The sequence below is a fragment of the Prionailurus bengalensis genome, chromosome A2 (assembly GCF_016509475.1).
Source record: "Prionailurus bengalensis isolate Pbe53 chromosome A2, Fcat_Pben_1.1_paternal_pri, whole genome shotgun sequence".
Lineage (NCBI taxonomy): Eukaryota > Metazoa > Chordata > Mammalia > Carnivora > Felidae > Prionailurus > Prionailurus bengalensis.
In genome coordinates, this window is record NC_057348.1 from 122,750,212 (window position 1) to 122,769,946 (window position 19,735).

General features: G+C 43.1%; 1 protein-coding gene across 4 annotated transcripts in view; it reads right to left on the reverse strand.

Annotated features, from left to right (window-relative positions):
* Nucleotides 1-19,735, reverse strand: part of PDE1C (phosphodiesterase 1C) — a 507,283-nt gene that overhangs the window by 291,101 nt on the left and 196,447 nt on the right. Inside the window, exon 1 of one of the 4 annotated variants that reach the window (XM_043589211.1) lies at nt 12,723-13,256. The exons of the other annotated variants lie outside the window; for them this stretch is intronic. Within the exon in view, the coding sequence (XP_043445146.1) occupies nt 12,723-12,823 (101 nt within the window). The 5' untranslated portion in view covers nt 12,824-13,256. Of the gene's footprint in view, nt 1-12,722; nt 13,257-19,735 lie in introns of those variants that run through there. 4 annotated transcript variants of the gene reach the window in all.

Genomic DNA, 19,735 nt, shown 5'->3' on the forward strand with positions numbered 1-19,735 from the left:
CCGATGCACAGACAGCTTTGGAAATCTTGGTTCTCGGCCCTCAGTTTCCTCAAGGGAGAGGAGATTGGGGGGCAAACTCAGAAAAAGTGCACAGAGTTAACTGAGTGGCGTTAACTACATGTTCTCAGGAGTTCAGCTCCCTTGTGGGAAAGTGGACTACAATAAAATGTCCCAAATACCCATGAAATGAGCAAGGACCTGAATGATCATCTGATCCTCCAGTTTTGTTTTTCATTGGCATATGGGTTACAGGCTGAAGAGAACCGGATATCTCTGGAAACTTCTGAATACGTCTTAAATCATTTGTATGAACTACTCTACATGTTGCTGAGAATGGAAGGTCCTTGTACATTTCTTCTTAATCTACCAGTGATTTCATTTCCATGATGCATACATTAAAACCTAGATTTACAAAGCTTTGTGTATATTGACTGCTTGATGGCACTTCTCATATTTGGAACAAGTAAATGCCATTAAGAAAATGTATATAAATTGCAGTCTCCTGGCACCTTCTGGCAGAGTATTGGGGAGCGGGAGAAGATATTAGAGAATGTGAGAGATTCTCTTCCGTTACTAGCTCAAATATTTCTTAACTGATGAGCTACAGAATGAAAATCCATATGGGCAATGATTCTATTTTCTTTCATGGCCAAAGATCCAAAGCAATATAAAAAATGAAAAATAGTAAAATGATATAAGCTCACTTTCACCTGGAATAACCCAATAATTACTAAAGGGTTGTTTTTCTTTAAATTTTCTAGAGAATTTTTCTGCTAGTTCTTTCTTTGGGGGGGGTGGGTGAGGATTGTCCCACAGACTCACACTCTTCCATTTAGCCTTGTTAGAAAAGGAAGATCATATTCAGAGTCAGCGACTCCCAAGGCACAAACCTGCAATATGTACTCATCACCCAAAGTGATGAGATCAAATTCAAATGAAGAAGTGAGGTTTGGGGACGAGGATGGTGAACCCGAAGAATAAGAGAACGCTAATCTGAAGCAGAGCTGTAAATAAGACCATCGATTTTTAACTCACTCCTAGAAGCAAATATGTTTGTATGTAGTGCTGGCTGGGCACTGGAAAGAGGAGAAATCTTTAAGAATTAATCCAAACTAAACAACCCCACAGGAAGCCCCACCTGGAACAGCACCAATTCACTCAGCCAATCCACACGGTGCCCCACGCTCCCATTTTCCCGAAGGCCTGTTTCTTCATTGTTCTCCCTCCCCAGCCCCCCTGTCTGCCTGCAGACAGCTGGCCAGACATAGAAATCCAAATCTCTTGTTCATGCCTGCTTCTCTCCTGGGCCTGAGTTAAAAATTCCAGCACTCGAATTACTGTCCAACAGGCCCCCAAATGGGACTCCCCCCCAGAGAAAGCTGAAATCTTCTGGAAAGCAAGGCTTTTTGAACAGACCAAGCACTATTTCCCTCCTGCTTAAAGCTAGGCAGTGAGCTAATCACTGGCACCAACAACAAAATATGGAAAGGTTTTTAGAGAAAGAAAATAGAAAGTAAATGTCATGCTTGTAGAAGTTCAGGTAGTACTTTTTTGCATAAATTATTTATCCCTCTATTCACATATTTACAACCACTTGCTGTGTTATAAGCACAGCAAAACTGTGTGGGTGGGAATGGAAGAGATTTCTGTGACCTCCTTCTTAGGAGCCTGGCTCCTGTTTAGATAAACATCAATGAGAAAGGCTGAAAACAAAAATATTTCTTAATATCCATGCAACACTGCCAAAGTGGAGATAAATCCAAAGGATTAAGACAAAATCTTACTCTCCACAGATGTATCCCTGTAATTAGGGGAGGAGTACAATTTTTTAAATTGAATTATCCAAAGAGTTGCTCCAGGTCTCTACTTTGCTCTTCCCCATGTGTATTTAGCCGGAACAAAAACTGTATCTTCTGCCAAGTTTAACTTCGGCGACCAGTCTAATCTTTCTAAGCCTTTCCTATCTACTCTAGGAGTATTCCTTCCCTCAATCCTCTCTTCCACCCTCCTCCCAACTCTTATCCAAACCTACTCATGGGAGAAAGCAGCTACTGGCCATTTACAACTCCAGGTGACTTTAAGTCAACACACAGTTCCTGGGGAGTAGAGATCCTTCCTTTTTCCTCCAAAACTTCTCTAACAGTAACATCATCCACAGAAGACTCTTCTCTGGACACAGGCTCTGTAAATTTTAACAATTTAAATATGGCAAAAATAATGGGAATATCCAAAAAACAGGAAAAAAAAAGAGGGAAAAAATTAACTAGCAGATACACTCATAGGGACCATTCTGAGCTCTACTATCAATGGAAATCAGTTGAACATTTGAACCAAATTCTGTTTACCTATAGTTACCTTCACTGAAACTATCCAAAGACTCCCAGAAATGGGTGCTTTGAACAATTCCTTTATTTTTTTTAACAATGACTAATTTTAGTCCATAGTTTTGTAGAAAGAATGACAATTCTAAACAATATTTATGGAGCTTCGATTTATGGTAATTAATCCTTTTGTGTCACAAATGAGCAACACAGAACTCTATTCGTGAAAGTATTTGTGGTCCCTCATAGTTAGCAGACTCGATTTCCAAATACAACCTCCTGGAATAGTATACTAGATATAAAATAGGGAATTTAAAGGCATTATAAGACCCATCACAGTCATCCTTAGACAAGAGTCAGAGAGATAGAGAAAAAAATGGGTCAGATATTAGTCTGAATTTGAACTATTCCTAAAACACACATGGAAGTAGATTTCAAAAACTAATCCTTCAGGGGGCACCTGGGTGGCTCAGTCAGTTAAGCACTGGCAGTACCGGCTTTAGATTCTCTCTTTCTCTCTCTCTGCCTCTCCCCAGCTCATGTTCTCGCACTCTCTCAAAATAAATGATAAATTAACTTAAAAGAAAACTAATCTTTCACTACTAGATTTACTCAGAGCGTCTCTAGAGTGCAGGAAAAGTCTTGGTTATTTCAGCATTTTGGTTGTTTGGAATCTGGATAAACAAAACTTAATGTTCTTTGGATGTCCAATAGTGACTTTCGGCCAAAATATTCAACGCATTCTTATGTTGATTATTTAAGGTTTCACTCTTCTGGTGGCCTTAAGGGAAAGGAAAGCTGTTTCAGCAGAATATTGAATAGTGCGTCGCTGCAATAGACCTCTGGAAGAGAATGAAAGTGGATGGAGAGAGAGGACTTTGGGGAAGGCCTTAAGAGTAGGAAAAGGGCCATGAATGAGGAGACATGGTGTGGAAGGTGAGAGCTACACCAGGACCTGTGCAGTGCCCCAAGAGACAGAGGCTTGGTGTGTCCATCACAGGGCACCTCAGGAGCAGCAGTGCCCCATGGAGCACCACTGGGCAAGCCTAGACAAAGGACAACCTCCTGCAGAATCCAGAGAGTCTACCCAGCCAACCTTCAAGAGGCCCTGCTGTGGTGCTTGGGCTCCACGCTTTGGGTCTCACTGCCTGGCTCATGCTCTTGGAACCAAGGTTCCAAGCAAAGCTATGTACACATTATGAGCTGGCCCTTCCCATCTGTTGGACAAGAAAATGTCAATGAGAAAATATATATAAACTTACAGTCTTCTGGCACCTTCTGTCAGACTATTTAGGGTGTCACACTAAACTGCATTCTCTGTGTGTGTCTGTGTATATACATACATATAATTTATTTTTCTTCTTACTTTGTTGGACTATACATTATACCTCCAAACCAGGCTTTTCCATTTATCTCCAGACTCATTTATCCAACTGCTCATGGCTTCACCACATCTATTCAAGGACATCTTATAGGCCCCTCATATTCAATATGTCCAAAACTGAACTCATTATCTCTACTCCCCATTCATTGTGCTCCCATGTACAACCAAACCTACAACATTAACTCCCACCCCACCTCAGTGGGCCTGATCTAAGTAAATAGCATCTAGGAATGAAGCTAAAAACCTAGGAGTTTTCCTAGATTCCACACTCTTCCCCATTTCCCACATCCAAATCCTGTTGAGTCTGCCTCCTGAAAATCTCTCAAATCCATCCCTATAGACCTACAATGGCTTCCCATTGGTAAAACCCCTGGTCTAAAGAAGAAGCCTCTCAGCCTTAGTGCATCATCTGGGAGCCCTCCGTGCCATGAGAGCCAAGCAAGGGAAGCAGTGAAAGTGCAGGCTAAAGTGTAAAACAAGAAAGCTGAGGCAGAGGTCCAAGTAAACTGCTAACTTCTGCACCCATGGAAACCACAGGAGCAGAAACAGGAAAGCCAGAGGTCAGGGATGCTAGTACCAATTTGTTGGTACATGTCTACTTTCTAAAGCTTGATTCAATGGATCTCGAAATCCGTCACCATCGCATCACAATGACCACCTTTGAGACCCACCTTGCTCATATCAAAACAGTCCCTTTTGGTCCTTTGCCCTGGACCTGTGACTTTCAGGACTAATTCTGTTTTCATTTGTAGCTGAATGTGGCACATGTACAATAAATCATCTCTTCTGCTGTCTTAGCTGAAGAAATAAATAAAATAAAATAAAATAAAATAAAATAAAATAAAATAAAATAAATAAGAAGCAAGATCCAATCCCTCTCTAGCCACGTCTTGAGACTCCTGTCTCTATACAATCTTGACTCTAGCCACGTGGCCTTCCTGTTTTTTCAGAGGTGCCATGATCTTTTGGCTTTTCTGCACATGCTGTTTTCCCAGCCCCTGAATACCTTAGAACACTCTTCTTCAACTCTTTACTTAACGAATACCTACTTGTTCTTCATAGCTCATTTTAAATCTCACTTCCTCGAAGAAGCCTTCCCTGATTTTTGCACCAGGTTTGGGCCCTCTATTATATTTTTCCACAGCACTCGTCAATATAAATAATTACTTGTGGAATTACATATTTAATATTTGCTTCTACCAGTAGACTGAATGTTCCCTAAAGGAGGGAGCCTTTATCTTGCTTCTCACTGCCTGGTGCCTGGTGCATGGTAAGTGCTGGAGAAATGTTTGCCTAGTGAATGAGTGATGGATTACTTTCCTACATATAGTTGTACGTGTAGTCGTTCAGATATATCAATAAAATTCATTACCTATAATCATAAATTACGTCTTCTCAATTGAATTATTCTCTAAAGCTTTTCATTATTTCACAACCTAGAAACATCTAGGCTTTTCTTACACTCATAAAGACTCATTTATTTTATTTAATAAGAGCTGTCAAAAGGTCTTTAATAAAGAGTACAGTTCAATAAGTCTGAAGAATACCAAAGTTGACATGGATTCAGTATACTTTCTCCAGAAACAGAGTGTTCCATTTGTTGGGGAATCCACTTTTTACTGCTGATGAGAAGTTGTGATGCTCATTCTCCAAGCTGTTAAAGACTACTTTATGGGCCTCAGACTCAACAATTATTTTTCTTAGTCTCTAATCAAAAAGCCATGACTCAGGTCATGTAAGTGCTTTCCCTCCATATGGAAAAACTGGAACCAAGCAGTTTCTATGAGCCAAAGAAAACTAAAGACAGAAAATCGAGCTAGAAATGTAGAAATACCCTCTACTCAGGGCTGCATCCCAACCAATAGAGGCTGTAAAGCTTGGTCAAAATAATAAATACTTAGCTTGATAAATAGTTAGTTGTAATTAGCTAATAAGTCAGCACAACCAAATTATGTTAAGCAAGTGCTCATGTACTAATATACTGCATTAGTATTCAAGTAAAGAAAATTTCATTCTAAATGTAAAAACCCATTTACCCTTTATATGTTTACCTCTCTCTCCCTCTTAATATACATTAAGAACCTATTCAGGTGAGACTTTATTGATCTTTATTAGGAAAAGAAAGACTCAAAAATAATCCCTCATATACAAATATCTTCCTTCTCTGAATCCTAGGACATTGTGTCAACATCACTTATTTAGCAATTAATTATTGCATATACTTTTATTGTTGTTTTTTAACTTTTCACATGTATAAAGATTTATACTGTCTCCCTAACTAGACTCTAAATTTCCTGAGACCACGGTTTTTCTATATCTCCTCTGAAGCTCCTGGTATCTGGTATAGAATAGGAGACCAACAAAAATATGCCAAGCCATTCCAATTACATGACAGATTGAAAGGGCCAATTAATACCCTAAAATACGTAATCTGGAGGAAATAAGTAATTTTTTAGATTATTCTTTTGGCATTGCTTTATTAGTGAGATTCACGTGAAGCCCCTCTTTCTTAGGTCATCTGTTTGCGAGGCTTTTCCTCAGAACCATGACTCTCAGGCCCACTGCTCCAAGCCAAAGGTCTCTCCATAGTTCCAGACTATCACCAACACCTACATGGATCTTCCATTCCATTTCAACATATCTAAACCCAAGTTTATCACTCTGCTTTATCCCAGCCTGCTCTCCTCTCCATGGCCCCTAATAAGGCAAATGGCACCAAACTAAGACACCCAAGCCAAAACAAACTTGGAAGACAACTTCCCTTTCTCTCTCTGCTCCAAAACTAACTGGCACTACACTAAATTCAAGAATCTTCTCCAAACGGTCACCAGGCCTCAAATTCCATCACCAGTCTGTCCTCTACACTTCTTCCAGAGTAGCCATCCTAAAATTCAAATCTCAATTTGTTACTCTCCAGCTTAAAGCCTTTTAACACTTCCTTATAAGTAAGAGATTAGATGAAAACTCCTTAAAATTACCTGTACAAAATAAAAAATATTCTCTGTAGGATGAATGGAGAGTGGAACACATTTGTGTGTGTGTGTGTGTGTGTGTGTGTGTGTGTGTGTGTAATATAGCAAAATGTGTTCAAATATTTGCCTCCTTAAACTATGAGCATGTACAGTTTTGAATAAAACAAAAAGCAAATCTCCTAGAATTCCATGTATTACTACCTGGTGCATGCCTTCCTTTCCAACATTCTCTCTCACTCCTCCTCAACGGGCCAACATCTCCCATGCCTCTGTACCTCTGCACACTCTGTTACCTCCATTCATCAGCTTTCATCTATCCCTCAAAATTGCACTTGATAAGCTGCAAGAGGATATCACACAGCTACCTTTCAAGGAAAGTAACTAAGGCTCTTGGGAATTAATTGATTTATAGGGAAAGGTAACCCTGTGAGGTCCCTAAGGGACCAGGGACCAATTTAGGGGTCAAGTGCTTTTGGTTTTAATGTTAATTTATTTTTGACAGAGAGAGAGAGAGAGAGAGAGAGAGAGGCAGAGTGCGAGCAGGAGAGGGGCAGAGAGACAGGAGACACAGAATCTGAAGCAGGCTCCAGGCTCCAAGCTGTCAGCACAGAGCCCCACAGGAGGCTCAAACTCACGAACTGCGAGATCATGACCTGAGCCGAAGTCGGATGCTTAACCAACTGGGTTACCCAGGCGCCCAGGGGCCAAGTGCTTTTGAGGTGACCTGGGAGATTTCTGTCCAGTAGTTCAACATTGGATGATAGCAAATTGACCCAACCACACCCTCTCCTTTTGGAGATTATCAATGAGAAGTGAGCATAGAGAAGGGCACTAGGATTCAGGCTTTATCCCTAGTAAATAGAAGAGCTTTCCCAGTTGCCCATAAAACCAGCTCATAATTCTGGGCTGATTTATTCTGGGCTGACTAGAGGACTCTTTGCTTCCTCAAATCTTTGCAAAACACTTCTTTGCATCTTTGCACAAGGCTGACATGAATGAAAAGGATCTGCGCGAGTCTCTTCCTTGTAACTCTAAGGATTCCGCTAGAATAAATCTGCAGCTGACTGCCAGTCGGCAACACCTTCTCTGGCCAACCCAGATAGAGGTGGCTCTCTGTGTATCCCTCTGTAACTATAGTCAACACTTCCGGCTTTTCCTTTCAGTCTCTCCTGCCAGCTTTGGAAGTGCTGAAGGACAGGTATTTTATCTACTCTCGCACACCCAGAGCTTATGAAAGTGCCTGGCATATAATAGACACTCAGTAAATGTTAACTGAGTAAACTAATGTTGCCTGAACACTGATGGCGCTATTAAAACTTTCAGATGAGTACAGAGAAAATACAGCAGCAGAGGGCTTCATTAAATAAGAAATATGAAACCAGATATCCAAGCTTCTTTGTCTATGGCTTTCCCTCACATCTTTGCTGTGTAGTTTGGAAGAGTCACTTAAGGTCTCGGTACTTCAGTGGGATATTAGTGAAGACCCTTTGAGAGAAGTCAAACTCAAAGCAACCTTAGCAGAAACAGCCTGGCTGGTGGTAGAGCTGGCAGAGTACAGAAACTGGGGCTTCGGCTTCTGGGAGCAGATCGGGGATTTCCACTCCATATTCTCCCCTCTGCTTTTCCCTAAGTGGTGGCTTCACTGTCTCCTATCACAGAAAGGTCTTCCCCATGAAGTGGGAAGTTGAGCCAGTGGCAGCCACCAGGAAAACCCAGAAGAAGGGAAAGCGGCACTCTCCAGCGGCCAAGAGAGCAATGCCAACAAAGGACTTTACCACTCGGTTCCGTGCCACACCTGAGACCTACCTACCACTCTTTCCACGAAGGTCAAATTCTAAGATTTGCCAGTCCTGGGTCTTGAGCTCATCCCTAATCAGGAGGGAGGCAGGGTCTATTACCACACTGGGGAATGGGAAAGCCCACTGAATAGACAATAGTCCCAGTCTGTTACCTTAATGGCTATTTACCTCCCTTTATATCATGATATCATTTTAGATAATGCAAAAGAACACATCATCTTCATAGAAAGTGTTATATAAGCATAAAATTTATTATACTGACTACCTCATAGTAAGGAAAAATAAACACATTATAGCTTAATTACAATTTTGACAACAGAATAAGTGAAACCTGTTCACTTGCTCTCAACTAAAAAAAAAAAAAAAAGGTATAGAAACACTTTTTTTGTCATCATAGAACAGTCTGGCAATAGAAAAACCCTTGGTCAGGACCCAAGGTACAAGTCATGACTCAAACCTATGCAGCCATGAGGCTCCCCCACATCACCAGAGGAATAAAGTACAGCCGTTGTCGTATTTTCCCTGATTGGAAGATTCCCTAACAAAACAGCCATCGGGAGGGGCTCTTAAAAATTCCACCCTCTTTGCAGAGGAAAGAAGTATGACAACAGCACTAAGGGGAAACCGAGGTTTACAGAAACGAAAATGGGTTTAAAAAAAAAAGAGGCTCATCCCAGAAATATAAGCAGATAGCATCCCTTTGACAGACATAATTAAAAAATTCAGGTGTGCAGTATTGTTCCCTCCCAGCACAGAGGAACATGAACATGGGTCTGAGAGCTGCAGAGGGAGGATGAGGAACACCACAACCTTCAAATCACAGTTGGTCTCTATACATTGGTATTCAGCACCTCACGCAAGGAAAAAGAGTCGTCATTATGGTAAATATCAATGCTTGCAGGGTTTTGCCATCTCAGCTGGGGTACAGAGTGTTTACAATTCACATTTCCAGTATTCGATGTGCTATGAGCATGGCGATGATGCTCCAAGGCTAGATTAAGAGTTTTTCCCAATTTTTTTCCCCAGAGAAATATGTGAATGAGCTCTAGGTTTCAAATACGTATTGATAATTTACTATACACCAGGTGGTACCATAAGTGCTGGGGACACACCGGTGATCAAAACAGACTAGAAAAACTATGTCCTCATGAAGTTTATATTTTAGTTAGAGAAGACAGACAATACACGTAATAATAAAAAAAATACCTAGCATTCAGGTGGTGAGATGTGTAAGAGAAAAAATAAAGCATGGAAGGGGGATGAGTAGAGGTTGTAATGTATACAGGATCATTCCCTATATTCTCCTATGCTGTAGATTCTTGGCAGATAATAATAGCAGGAGCAACAATCCTCTTACTGCTGGTAAAGACCACTCCAGGCCAGTGCACAGAAGGGAAGAGGATATGGGGAGGGAAAAAGAGAACTTAGATAAACAAGAGTGGGATTCAGCCCTGGGTTGTGGCTTTGCCACATCTGTTCCTACCTCAGTTTAGATCTCTGTGCCCGATCTGGGTAATGATATTAACAAAACCTGCCTCCCACCTCGTTCATGGAATAGTGTGTTGATACGTCATATGGCCTATAAGCTGATCCAAATATATTTGGATATATACATTCATGTTGAATATTATAAAGTTCCTATTTGGGTCTTTATGTTTCCTTAATCACCTATTTACTGAACACCTACTACATGCCAGACCCTGCTCTGTACACTGGAGGTACAGCAGTAAGCAAGACACACAAAGTGTCCGTCCTCAAGGAACTTATGCTCTAATACAGGAGATGAAAAATTCAATAGTAAATTGAATAGAAAAGATACTGACAAGAAGAAGACGCCACTGAACAGTCCAGGCATGAGATGATCAAGTCCTGAACTTAGATGGTTCCCAAACAAGCTGAACTAAATTCCTGACTATCTGTGATCACCTATAAAGCCCTTTCTATAAGGGAGTCATGGTAACAAATTTACTTGAAAATCCAATAGGACTATTGGGTATTTATAAAATGATGAAAGGGCTGCTTCCTTTCTCTTACTGACAGTCTGTTGTGTGGACAAATAGAAACATACCCTTCCACCTCCTAACGGTTTCTAGTTTGTGAACTGCGAAAGTGTTATTCCAAGTGGTATAAATAAGCATGCCTTTGGTTTCCAGAGTCTTTAGCAACTTATCACAGCACTACTGTTTTGGTTTTTTAAGTGGCAGTAAGAACCATTAACAGTAGTAAAAAACTATGCCATAATTACGGTAGGAACATGTCCTTTTCGAAACAGAAAATGAAGCAACAGATCTCCTAGGATTGCTGTTAGGCAGAGCGTTTCAGTAGAAGGGTAAAGAGAGGAATTCAAAAACACACACTTGGAAAAGAATCAACCCACACCTTTCATGTTCAAAGGCACCGGATGCTGAATAGATATGAGAGACTAGAGAACGAAAATGTGGTTATATCACACCCCAACACCTTGGGGAGAGAAGCCTACAAGATATGAAGCAGAAAGCTACAAGACAGCATGTTGTAAGCACTAAACGCTTTTTTACACACATTCTCAGCCTGGCTTATTTGCCCAAACACTCCTCTCTAGCCTGAGTAGCGCCATGGAGTGGGCTGTAATTGTAAAGCAGCCAGAGAGCAGTCCTGAGTGTGTGCAGATGAGTCCCTCCAGCCGAGATGGCAAGGAGACCAGCCTGACTGCACTTTTACATTGCATACTTGGACCCAGACTGTAGAGGCCAACAACTCTCTGTGTGCACCACAATATGATCAGATTGAATGCTCATTACCTATGACATGAGTTTATTGTAAACACTGCTCTGAAAGAGGCGCTGCCTTGCACGCGTCTCAACTGTCAGGACAGTCTGCCAACCAAAACGACAAAATTTCCACACAAGTTTACCACCTCTGCTTGCTTACAGCAGCCAGACAACTCAAAAATCATAGTATTTGGCATGGTTTCCCCTTTAGATCAATGGCAATGAAACTCACTTAGATTATTAACGGAAGGGCTTTGATAAATTACACGTTAGGGGACCCCTTAAAGAAACATACACTTTCGTTATTGCTTCCCTTTAGAAACTTTGAATACCCTGGTCAGGATGTGGTCTCCTCTAAGATGAAGCGAACTTAGATCAGTGCCTTTTTGATTTTGTTTTGGGATGTGATGTGTGTGTGTGTGTGTGTGTGTGTGTGTGTACACGCATACATGCACACACATGCTTTCAAAAACAATAACTACAGCAAAACAAACAAACTGCCAAGGAAGGAGCTGGTATTCCCATCTTTGTCCTTCATAAGGAACAGAATGTCTGGATAATATATTTGGAGAAAAAAATTGTTTTCTTAACTGCACTAGATATTTGATGCCAAATGTCTAATGAAATGAGTATCGGGTAGTTATGAAAGATGTCTTTGGGATCTGCCTGGTCAACTGAGGAGCAAGATGTAAATATACAGGTATCACTAGAGCTTCCTGAATGGGGTAACAAGCTCTTCATTATCTATAAAATCTTTTCACAGAAAATACCATGTATTTTCAGGTCACCTCTCCTCAGTACCCAAAACCAGACAGAACCCAATGAAGTGAATGAAATTCAGAGATCTCTGTCCATCAGTCCAACTAGAATTCTGGCCACTATATTGAAAGCAAATGCACGATTTCACTATTCAAATACTGCTAGGAAACTCCACTGTTGGTTCTGACCCCCACTTTCTCCAAAAATAGCCCCTTCCTTCTGGTGACTATTTTAAGATAGAAAGAACCCTAAGAAAATATCAGAAGTTGAACTAGGCTGGGGAGAAGGAGAGGAAAATTTAGCAGCCAGAATGCATGTAGAATTTGAACGGAAGGTAAGTTCTTGGACCACCTGCCAAGATGTTTGCAAGCACTTTGCAGAGAATAAGTCTTCCTTCGATTAACAGTCTCCAGACTTTTCTCCCTGGGCAAAAGGACCAGAAACATCTCCATGAGCTACTACAACTGAAATCTAAGGACATTTCCTCTTTCCCCCAAAGAAAGTATGCTTTGGAAATAGCAAGGCGTTCTAAAACACTCAGAAAAGTCTCTTGTGAAAAAAAGAGGGGCGGGGGGAGGTAGCAGTGACTGTAATTAACAGAGAAGCAGTTGTGGAACTTCTAGGGCTGTACTTAAAGGGCCATGCGGGAACAGGGTGAGCAGTCATGGCTGTAGCTGTGTAGTAAAATACTGACTGCAGAGAGATACGGGGCAAGAGAAGTAAATGGATTTACTTACAGCCCTCGGAGCCGAAGCCAGATTTTCTCGATCTGTTCGGGTTGCAGGTATTTCAGAGAGTTGCTCTCAAATTCTTCAATCTCCTTGGTCGGCGACTCCATAGCTGCAGGTTATCAGTGGGAGTGAGGCTGGGAGAGTTTGGGCTGGCCCTCCCCGCCTCCTCGCCGGCCCGGCCCTCGAGCCCCAGCCGTGCGCCGCGCGCCTTTGCCTGTCACTTTCTGTGCGCGCTCCTCCTTCTGGGCCCCCCAAACCCGGACTTACAGGGGGCTCGCAGCGCCGGCGACCCCCGGCCCAGGTGCCTCCTGGAGGCGGCTGCGGGAACCAGCCATGGTCCCGAGCTGCTCAAGGAGAAAGCACCTGGACCTAGTGGGATTTTTTTTTCTTTTTTTTTTTTTTTTTTAACAAAGCCACAGAAGCGAACCGTGAGGCAGCTGAAGGACTGGGGGGAGCGAGGGAGGACCGAGTGTGGAGGGGAGACAGTGAGAAGGGGAGAGAGGGGAGGAGATGCGCCGAGGGGGAGCTGGGGCGGGCGGGGTGCTCCGACCCCGAGGCTGCGCACGGGGCTCCGCCCGCGCCCCCAGCCCGGGGCGCCCCGAGGCCTCCCCCCTCCCGTCCCGCCCCCTCTCCCCCCCCCCCCCACCGCCTCGCAGCCTTCGCGCCCCGTCTCTGTTTTCTTTCACTTACCAGCAGCTCCGCTGACAAGCGAGAAAAGTGACAACTGAGAAAAGTCGTCTGTCAGCGCGCCGGGGCTGGCGTCTGGTGTGACACCCGCGGGCGCGCAGGGAGGGGCGCGCCGGGCAGCGCGGTCCGCGGGGCACAGGCTCGCCAGGCTCTGGCCTCGGACCCGGGGCCCCGCGCGCCACGCACCGCCCCGGCGCACACAAGACCAGGCCCGCGGCGCCACGCGCGAGCCCAGGGACCCCGGGCTTGCGGGCCCTCCGGGGGGCTGCGGAGCAAACAGCGCGGCGAGCTTCCGCGGAGTTTATGGGGGGAGCCCTCAGGTATGGCTCACCTACTCGTCCTCCCTTGAGCCGCTTCCATTTTGAAATATTAAAGCAATTGGTAAGGACTAAAGTAACCACACATCACACTTAGAAGGTCCTGCTACGTTCCTGCTCTTGAGAGTCTTCGTTTCTCCCCCCGCCCCCCACCCATGGTGCGGAGAAAAGGAAAATAGAAACCAACAGTGAGGAGGTAGGAGTTTCCACCGATTCCACATACTCAAGAGGTCCCCGCGGGGCGACGGCTGAGCAGACGTTGGGACTGGCAAAGAGTTTCAGCTCCACAGAGCGGCAACGCACCGTCTGTTTCCCCCTAGGTCATTCAGTGTCAATAACACCCTGTGTGCTCTGGAAGAATGGGACCAGCTATGGAGTTGGGAAGCGCGGTGGGATTAAGAGAGAGACCACAGACAGAACACTAGAAGATCCTGGCTCCGGGTGATTGCAGCCCTGACTGACCTCACAGAACTGGTGGTCAAACTCCCATCTAGAAGAAGCCACCAACACTTCCCTGGGCCATTTCAAAGCTGGGACTCAGGGCTCCTGAGATTCTGGGTGCAGCCTGCCCTGTAACCATAGTTCCCTCACAAGCAGTTAGATTCTTTCAGTCACACTCCCAGCGTCCTTTGGCTACCCATCAGTTACATACCTGCTTCCCAAAAATGAGAGACTTAAAGGTAAGAACTCATGTTTCTTCATTGCTCAAGTAAAGTTACATTCATTGAGACCTTGACAAAGAAATAAAATGATAGTGTCAAAATCCTAAACGTTCACCCATTTGATGGTTGGCATTTACTTTCCAGAAATTAGAGGTTTCCATCCATCCAGTGGTGGGGATGGCATGGCTAGCCCCAGTCATTCCAGTGGAAGAAGGTATCTTCCACAAGGTGAGATGACAGACCTATTTGATTCAAAAGGACTTACACACTCACCTGCCACACAATCTGAAGTCACCTCATTAAAGTCAGTCCTTATGGATTTTCTGGAACCACATACATTATCACTGAGTTAACACATTACTACCAGGCAAAGGTAGTATTAAGCAGCTACCATGTTAACATGAAATTGATATATCTGAAAAGAACCAATTACCTACCCAATGTCACCCAGCAGGGAGCAGTGACCTGCTAGAACTGGATGCTTAAAAAAAAAAAAAAAAAGACATTGTTTTAACCACTTGTTTTGGGGATGCAAGATGGGAGGCAGCATGGTCCCCAGAGAGGTTTCCATCTCTGTGACCTCTGGGCAGCCTGCTGTCAGAATATGGAAGTGTAGCAATGATAACAGCAGCAAACAGGTATCTCAAACTGTCTCTAGTCTGAGCACTGCTCTAAGGTTCTATGCTCACATAACACTGGCAACAACTCTAGGACGCAAATACTATTATGATCATCCCCATTTTACAACAAGAGAGCTAAAGCACAAAGAGGTTATCCAAACCCACTGGAAAATGAACTGACCTGGAAAAGCGTTTGAGTTATGGCTCATTACCCTCTCCAGTACAAATCTGTTCCCCTCACAGGGTCCCATTTTCCACCTGGCTAATGTAAAGAATTTAGGCATAAAGATTTTTTACATCTGTTCCACCTTCATGATTCTATGAGGTCATCTGGAGAGAACTGGGGAAAGGAATTGCTGAAAAGGGACATGCATATGGCTGAAAACATATTTTAATTATGGCATGGTTTCTCCAAGGACTGGCCTGGGATGAAAGGATACAAGAGAATAATAAAGCATATTCATCTTCCTGCCCTCCACCATATGTATGACCTTTTCCTTGTCTGAGTAGGATTTGGGTTAAGTCAGAGAAAAGTGAATTTTAGAAGAAAAAAGAAAGGAATAATTGTTCACTACAATTAAGCCCATCAGAAAGGGAAGACAAAAAAAAACATCCTTTAAAAAGTTTCTAAAAAGTAATTTTGTTTCATTTTTAAAAACTTTTTAAAATTGTACATTAGAAAATTAGTAAAGATCTATCACTTTTTTTTTTTTTTATTTTAGAGCCATATAGTTTTTGGAGTGGGAGGGACCTTAAAGATAATCTGGTTTAGTAGAAGTTTACAGATTTTTTAAGCAACAGAACATTTTATGTAGAATAACATTTTATAAGGGACTCCAGTGCACACCTCATATTTAAAGATTATAGAAAGTGGTGCTCTGTTTGAATGGGGAAGGGGAGTGGGGAGTGCTTAGTTCTCAGAGACAGAGTCCACCTCTTCCTTCTCTATATCCCATCCCTGTGTGGCAAATACTCCCACTTCACAGATGAGAAAACTGAGGCTAAAGTACCATAGACTATCTTAGGATTTCTTGCTCCTAATCCAGGGTTGTTTCTAAAGCACATTATGAAAGGTTGTCTTCTCTCTGCCAACAAAGTATTACTACTTTTAGATGCACCATGTTATTATGTCACTCAGACTTTATTCTCTTTATGTATCACAGGCAGGATATGCTTGATAGTTGCAATAGCATTACAAGCCACAATTTCCACTGGCATTCCACCCAGGGACAAGCAATAAGTAGATGCAAACTCACCCAAAAACAAAAAATCTAAGAAAATGCAAAGCCACTCAAAACTTTGCTTTGGAGGTTCATTTCCATTGTAACTTCCTAACCCGACTTTTTCAGTAAGACGTTTTAAGAAATCTTATATGGTGAAACATCACTAAATACACATACACACACACACACACACACAACACACACACATATACACACAGAGACATGCATACATGTGTAAATATGTAATGTACATAAACACACATACTTATATACATAAATATAACTGCCAAATTAGAGTATTTCCCCAAATAGGGGCACCTGGGTGGCTTAGTCGGTAAAGTGTCCAGCTCTTGGTTTCGGCTCAGGTCATAATCTCATGGTTCATGAGTTCCAGCCCCGCATCAGGGTCTGTGCTGATGGTGCAGAGTCTGCTTGAGATTCTCTCTCTCCCCTCTCTCTCTGCCCCTACCTCATTTGCACTCTCTCTCTCTCAAAATAAACTTAAAAAATTATTTTAAAAAATAATAAAATAAAATATTTCCCCAAATAGACATAGAGTAACTTAGCCTAAGTACTAGCAAGCCCCTCTGCATCATAAGATCAGAGAGAAAGTGAGCTCCCTGTCTGTGGCAGAGTTCAAGGAGAAGCCGGATGACTATCAGACAAGGGAGGAGGCATCAAGCTTTGTAGGCATAAGAATTACCCCTCAGGTCCCTTTCATCTCTAAGATTTCATAACCCAACAATAATCACAATAACCACAACCACTACCCTTACCAGTTATTGAGCACTACTAAATGCCAAGTGCCATGCTAAGCACATCACAGGTTGTTTCCTCCTCAAGAAAACACTTCAAAAGAGTTCATCATGCCCATTTACAAGCAAAGACAGAAAAGGCTCCCAAAGGTCAGCTCACTTTTGCAAAGACATGCAGTCAATAAGTGTCAGAGCCAGGCTTTAACCCCAGACCAAGTGCAAAGCTCCTGTTCTTTTCCCTTTGTTATACCACCTCCTTGCAGACACATAAAAAGACAAGTAAAAGGGTATATAGTAAAAAGGGTAGGGCTTCAAGATCACAGGTGAAGGGTCACTGATACTGTGGGGGAATTAGGAAGGCTACATAGCAGAGGTGACATTCAAACTGGATCAGGAAAATGGATCTGAAGAAGCTGTTTACGTGGAAGATGGGTGGAGGCAGATGACTCTGGAAAGAGCACACTGCTTGAAAAGAAACACAGAAGCATGAGAAGGTGTAGAGTGTACAGTTCTTCACCAACACTTTTATGTGGCTTGACTATAAGGGCATGACTAAGACAGGCAGGAGAAAATGCTGAAAGGGTCTGCCAGACTCTGTGGTCACAGAAGTAACTCAGTCTCTCTCCAGATGATGGAGAGCTGGGGGTGGCTCAAGGCAGAGGAAGGCATGGTCACATGTCAAGGGTACTCGCTGCCCTGAATATGCAGCACACACGGAGGTCAGCTCTCCAGGAACCTACCACAGGCGTGTGCAACAACCATGGGGCAAATGATCACCAGGGCTCCGTAAGAAGAATCTGGCTATCAAATACAAACAAGCTCCTCAGCCTACAGAGAACGAAGAGCTGCACAAAGAAAAAAGATAAAATCAGAAAAAGCACAGCACTGTCTCCCATGAACACCCGTCTTCCAGCTACAAGATTAGGACCGCTTGCTTTGACCTTCATGAAGCAAACCAGAGCCCTTGTTACAGTTTTCATGACTCAGGAGTGGCATCATCCAGAGAGTCTCTCAGTAGCGAGATGGGGGAGAATTCTAGAGAAGTACTAAGGATATCGGAAGTAGCACCACCAGGCACATCAGCCCCTCCTTCCCACTCAAGCCAGAACATAACACAATGTCAATAGAGACATTGACGTATCGTCAATGGAGACAATAGAGAAGACACATTGTCTTCTCTCCCACTGGCTTCCCTTTGTGGCGAGGGGCCTCTTTGGTGACAGTTACACTGTCTTTTCCCTTTGAAGTCCTCTCATTGTGGTTTTATAATTTGGGTCAGACTCTGTCCCAGGAACCACCTCCACCTGAAAAAAGAAAGTGCAAGAAGAGGCAGTGAACTGCTAAGCACAGAGGACCCCCGTTCTCAGGCCCATCTGAAATGGGGCTCTGAGTAGCCAAATCTCAACCATCCAGAGTTTGGCCCAGAGATGGAGGGAGAGGAGACAGGAGAAGAAAGAGGATGGAGTCCCAGGCCAGGAGTGGTCTCATGTAACTTGCATGTGGCCCAGTGTCTGCCCCTTTCTGTGGCAGGATCCTTCAGTTGCTCTGACAGGACAAGCTCATGTGATGCTTCCACCAGAGGTGGTACAGGCAAACTGAAGGGCTAAGTGTAGCACTGAATCACATGTGACCTAGGACACGAAACTTCTCTCCTCTGGCCATGGCTGCATTGGACTCAGTGACCTCTGGATCCCTTCTTAGCTCTCACATACCCCCATCTGAAACCCAAGCCTGGCCTCGGACAACCATGCTTTTTTGGCCCTCCAAAAAAAGCTACAGGAAAACTGGAGTGCTACCACTGGCTAGATTTGACTATAATAAACATCACTTAGGTTGGCCAATCAAGGCCATCCACCCTGTATCTCTGAACAAAGTGACCAGTCTAAGGGAGCCACATAACTAAAGCAGATCTAATATTGGTTCCTTATGAGAGATTTGATGTGGCCACTGGGAAAGAGAGAGAGAGAGAGAGAGTCTGTCTTTTCTTTGAGATAGCATTATAAAGCTTGAGGTTATCTTGGCCTGGGTACATCGTTACCATGTAGAGAAAATATACCAGAAAAATGACACCAACACAGAGGAAAACAGAGAAAAGCTAACGACAACAAGAAACAAATGTTACAGGATCTTTTTGAGCCCCTTGATCCTGCTATGGCTGAAGCCAGAGCTACCCATGGACTTTTAAGTTATATGAACCAAACAAATGTCCCCTCCCCCCATATTTTCTCACTTGAGCTAAATTGAATCAGAGTTCTGTCACTGGCAACCATAAAAATCCTAACTAATAGAACTCCCATAGAGGATTTTTGTAAGGAGCTTAAAAAAAAAAAAAAAAAAAAAAAAAAAAAAAAAAAAAAAAAAAGCATGGCCAGTACCTTAAACACTGAAAGCTCTCATAACATAGTATAGCTCCTCCACCATCTCATCCATCCAACGGGACATGAAGGGAAGGAAACTGGAAATGGTACAGTACCTTGGAGTGGGCAGGGCACCCAAGGTAAATACAAGGAGACTTATCATCTCGACAAATAGATACCTCAATAATTTCATTTCAATAACAGTTTAGTAACAACCTATCAAAGCACTGCCATTATTATGTACATTAGTTCTTCAAAACAATCCTGAAGTTAGTGAAACACATTATTTTTATCTCAAGTTTTGACATGAGGCGGATGAGGTCCAAAAGATCTGTTGACTTCCCTCCCCTGGTCTAGCATCCAGCTAGTGGCCAGGTAGCATGACAATACACGGCTTC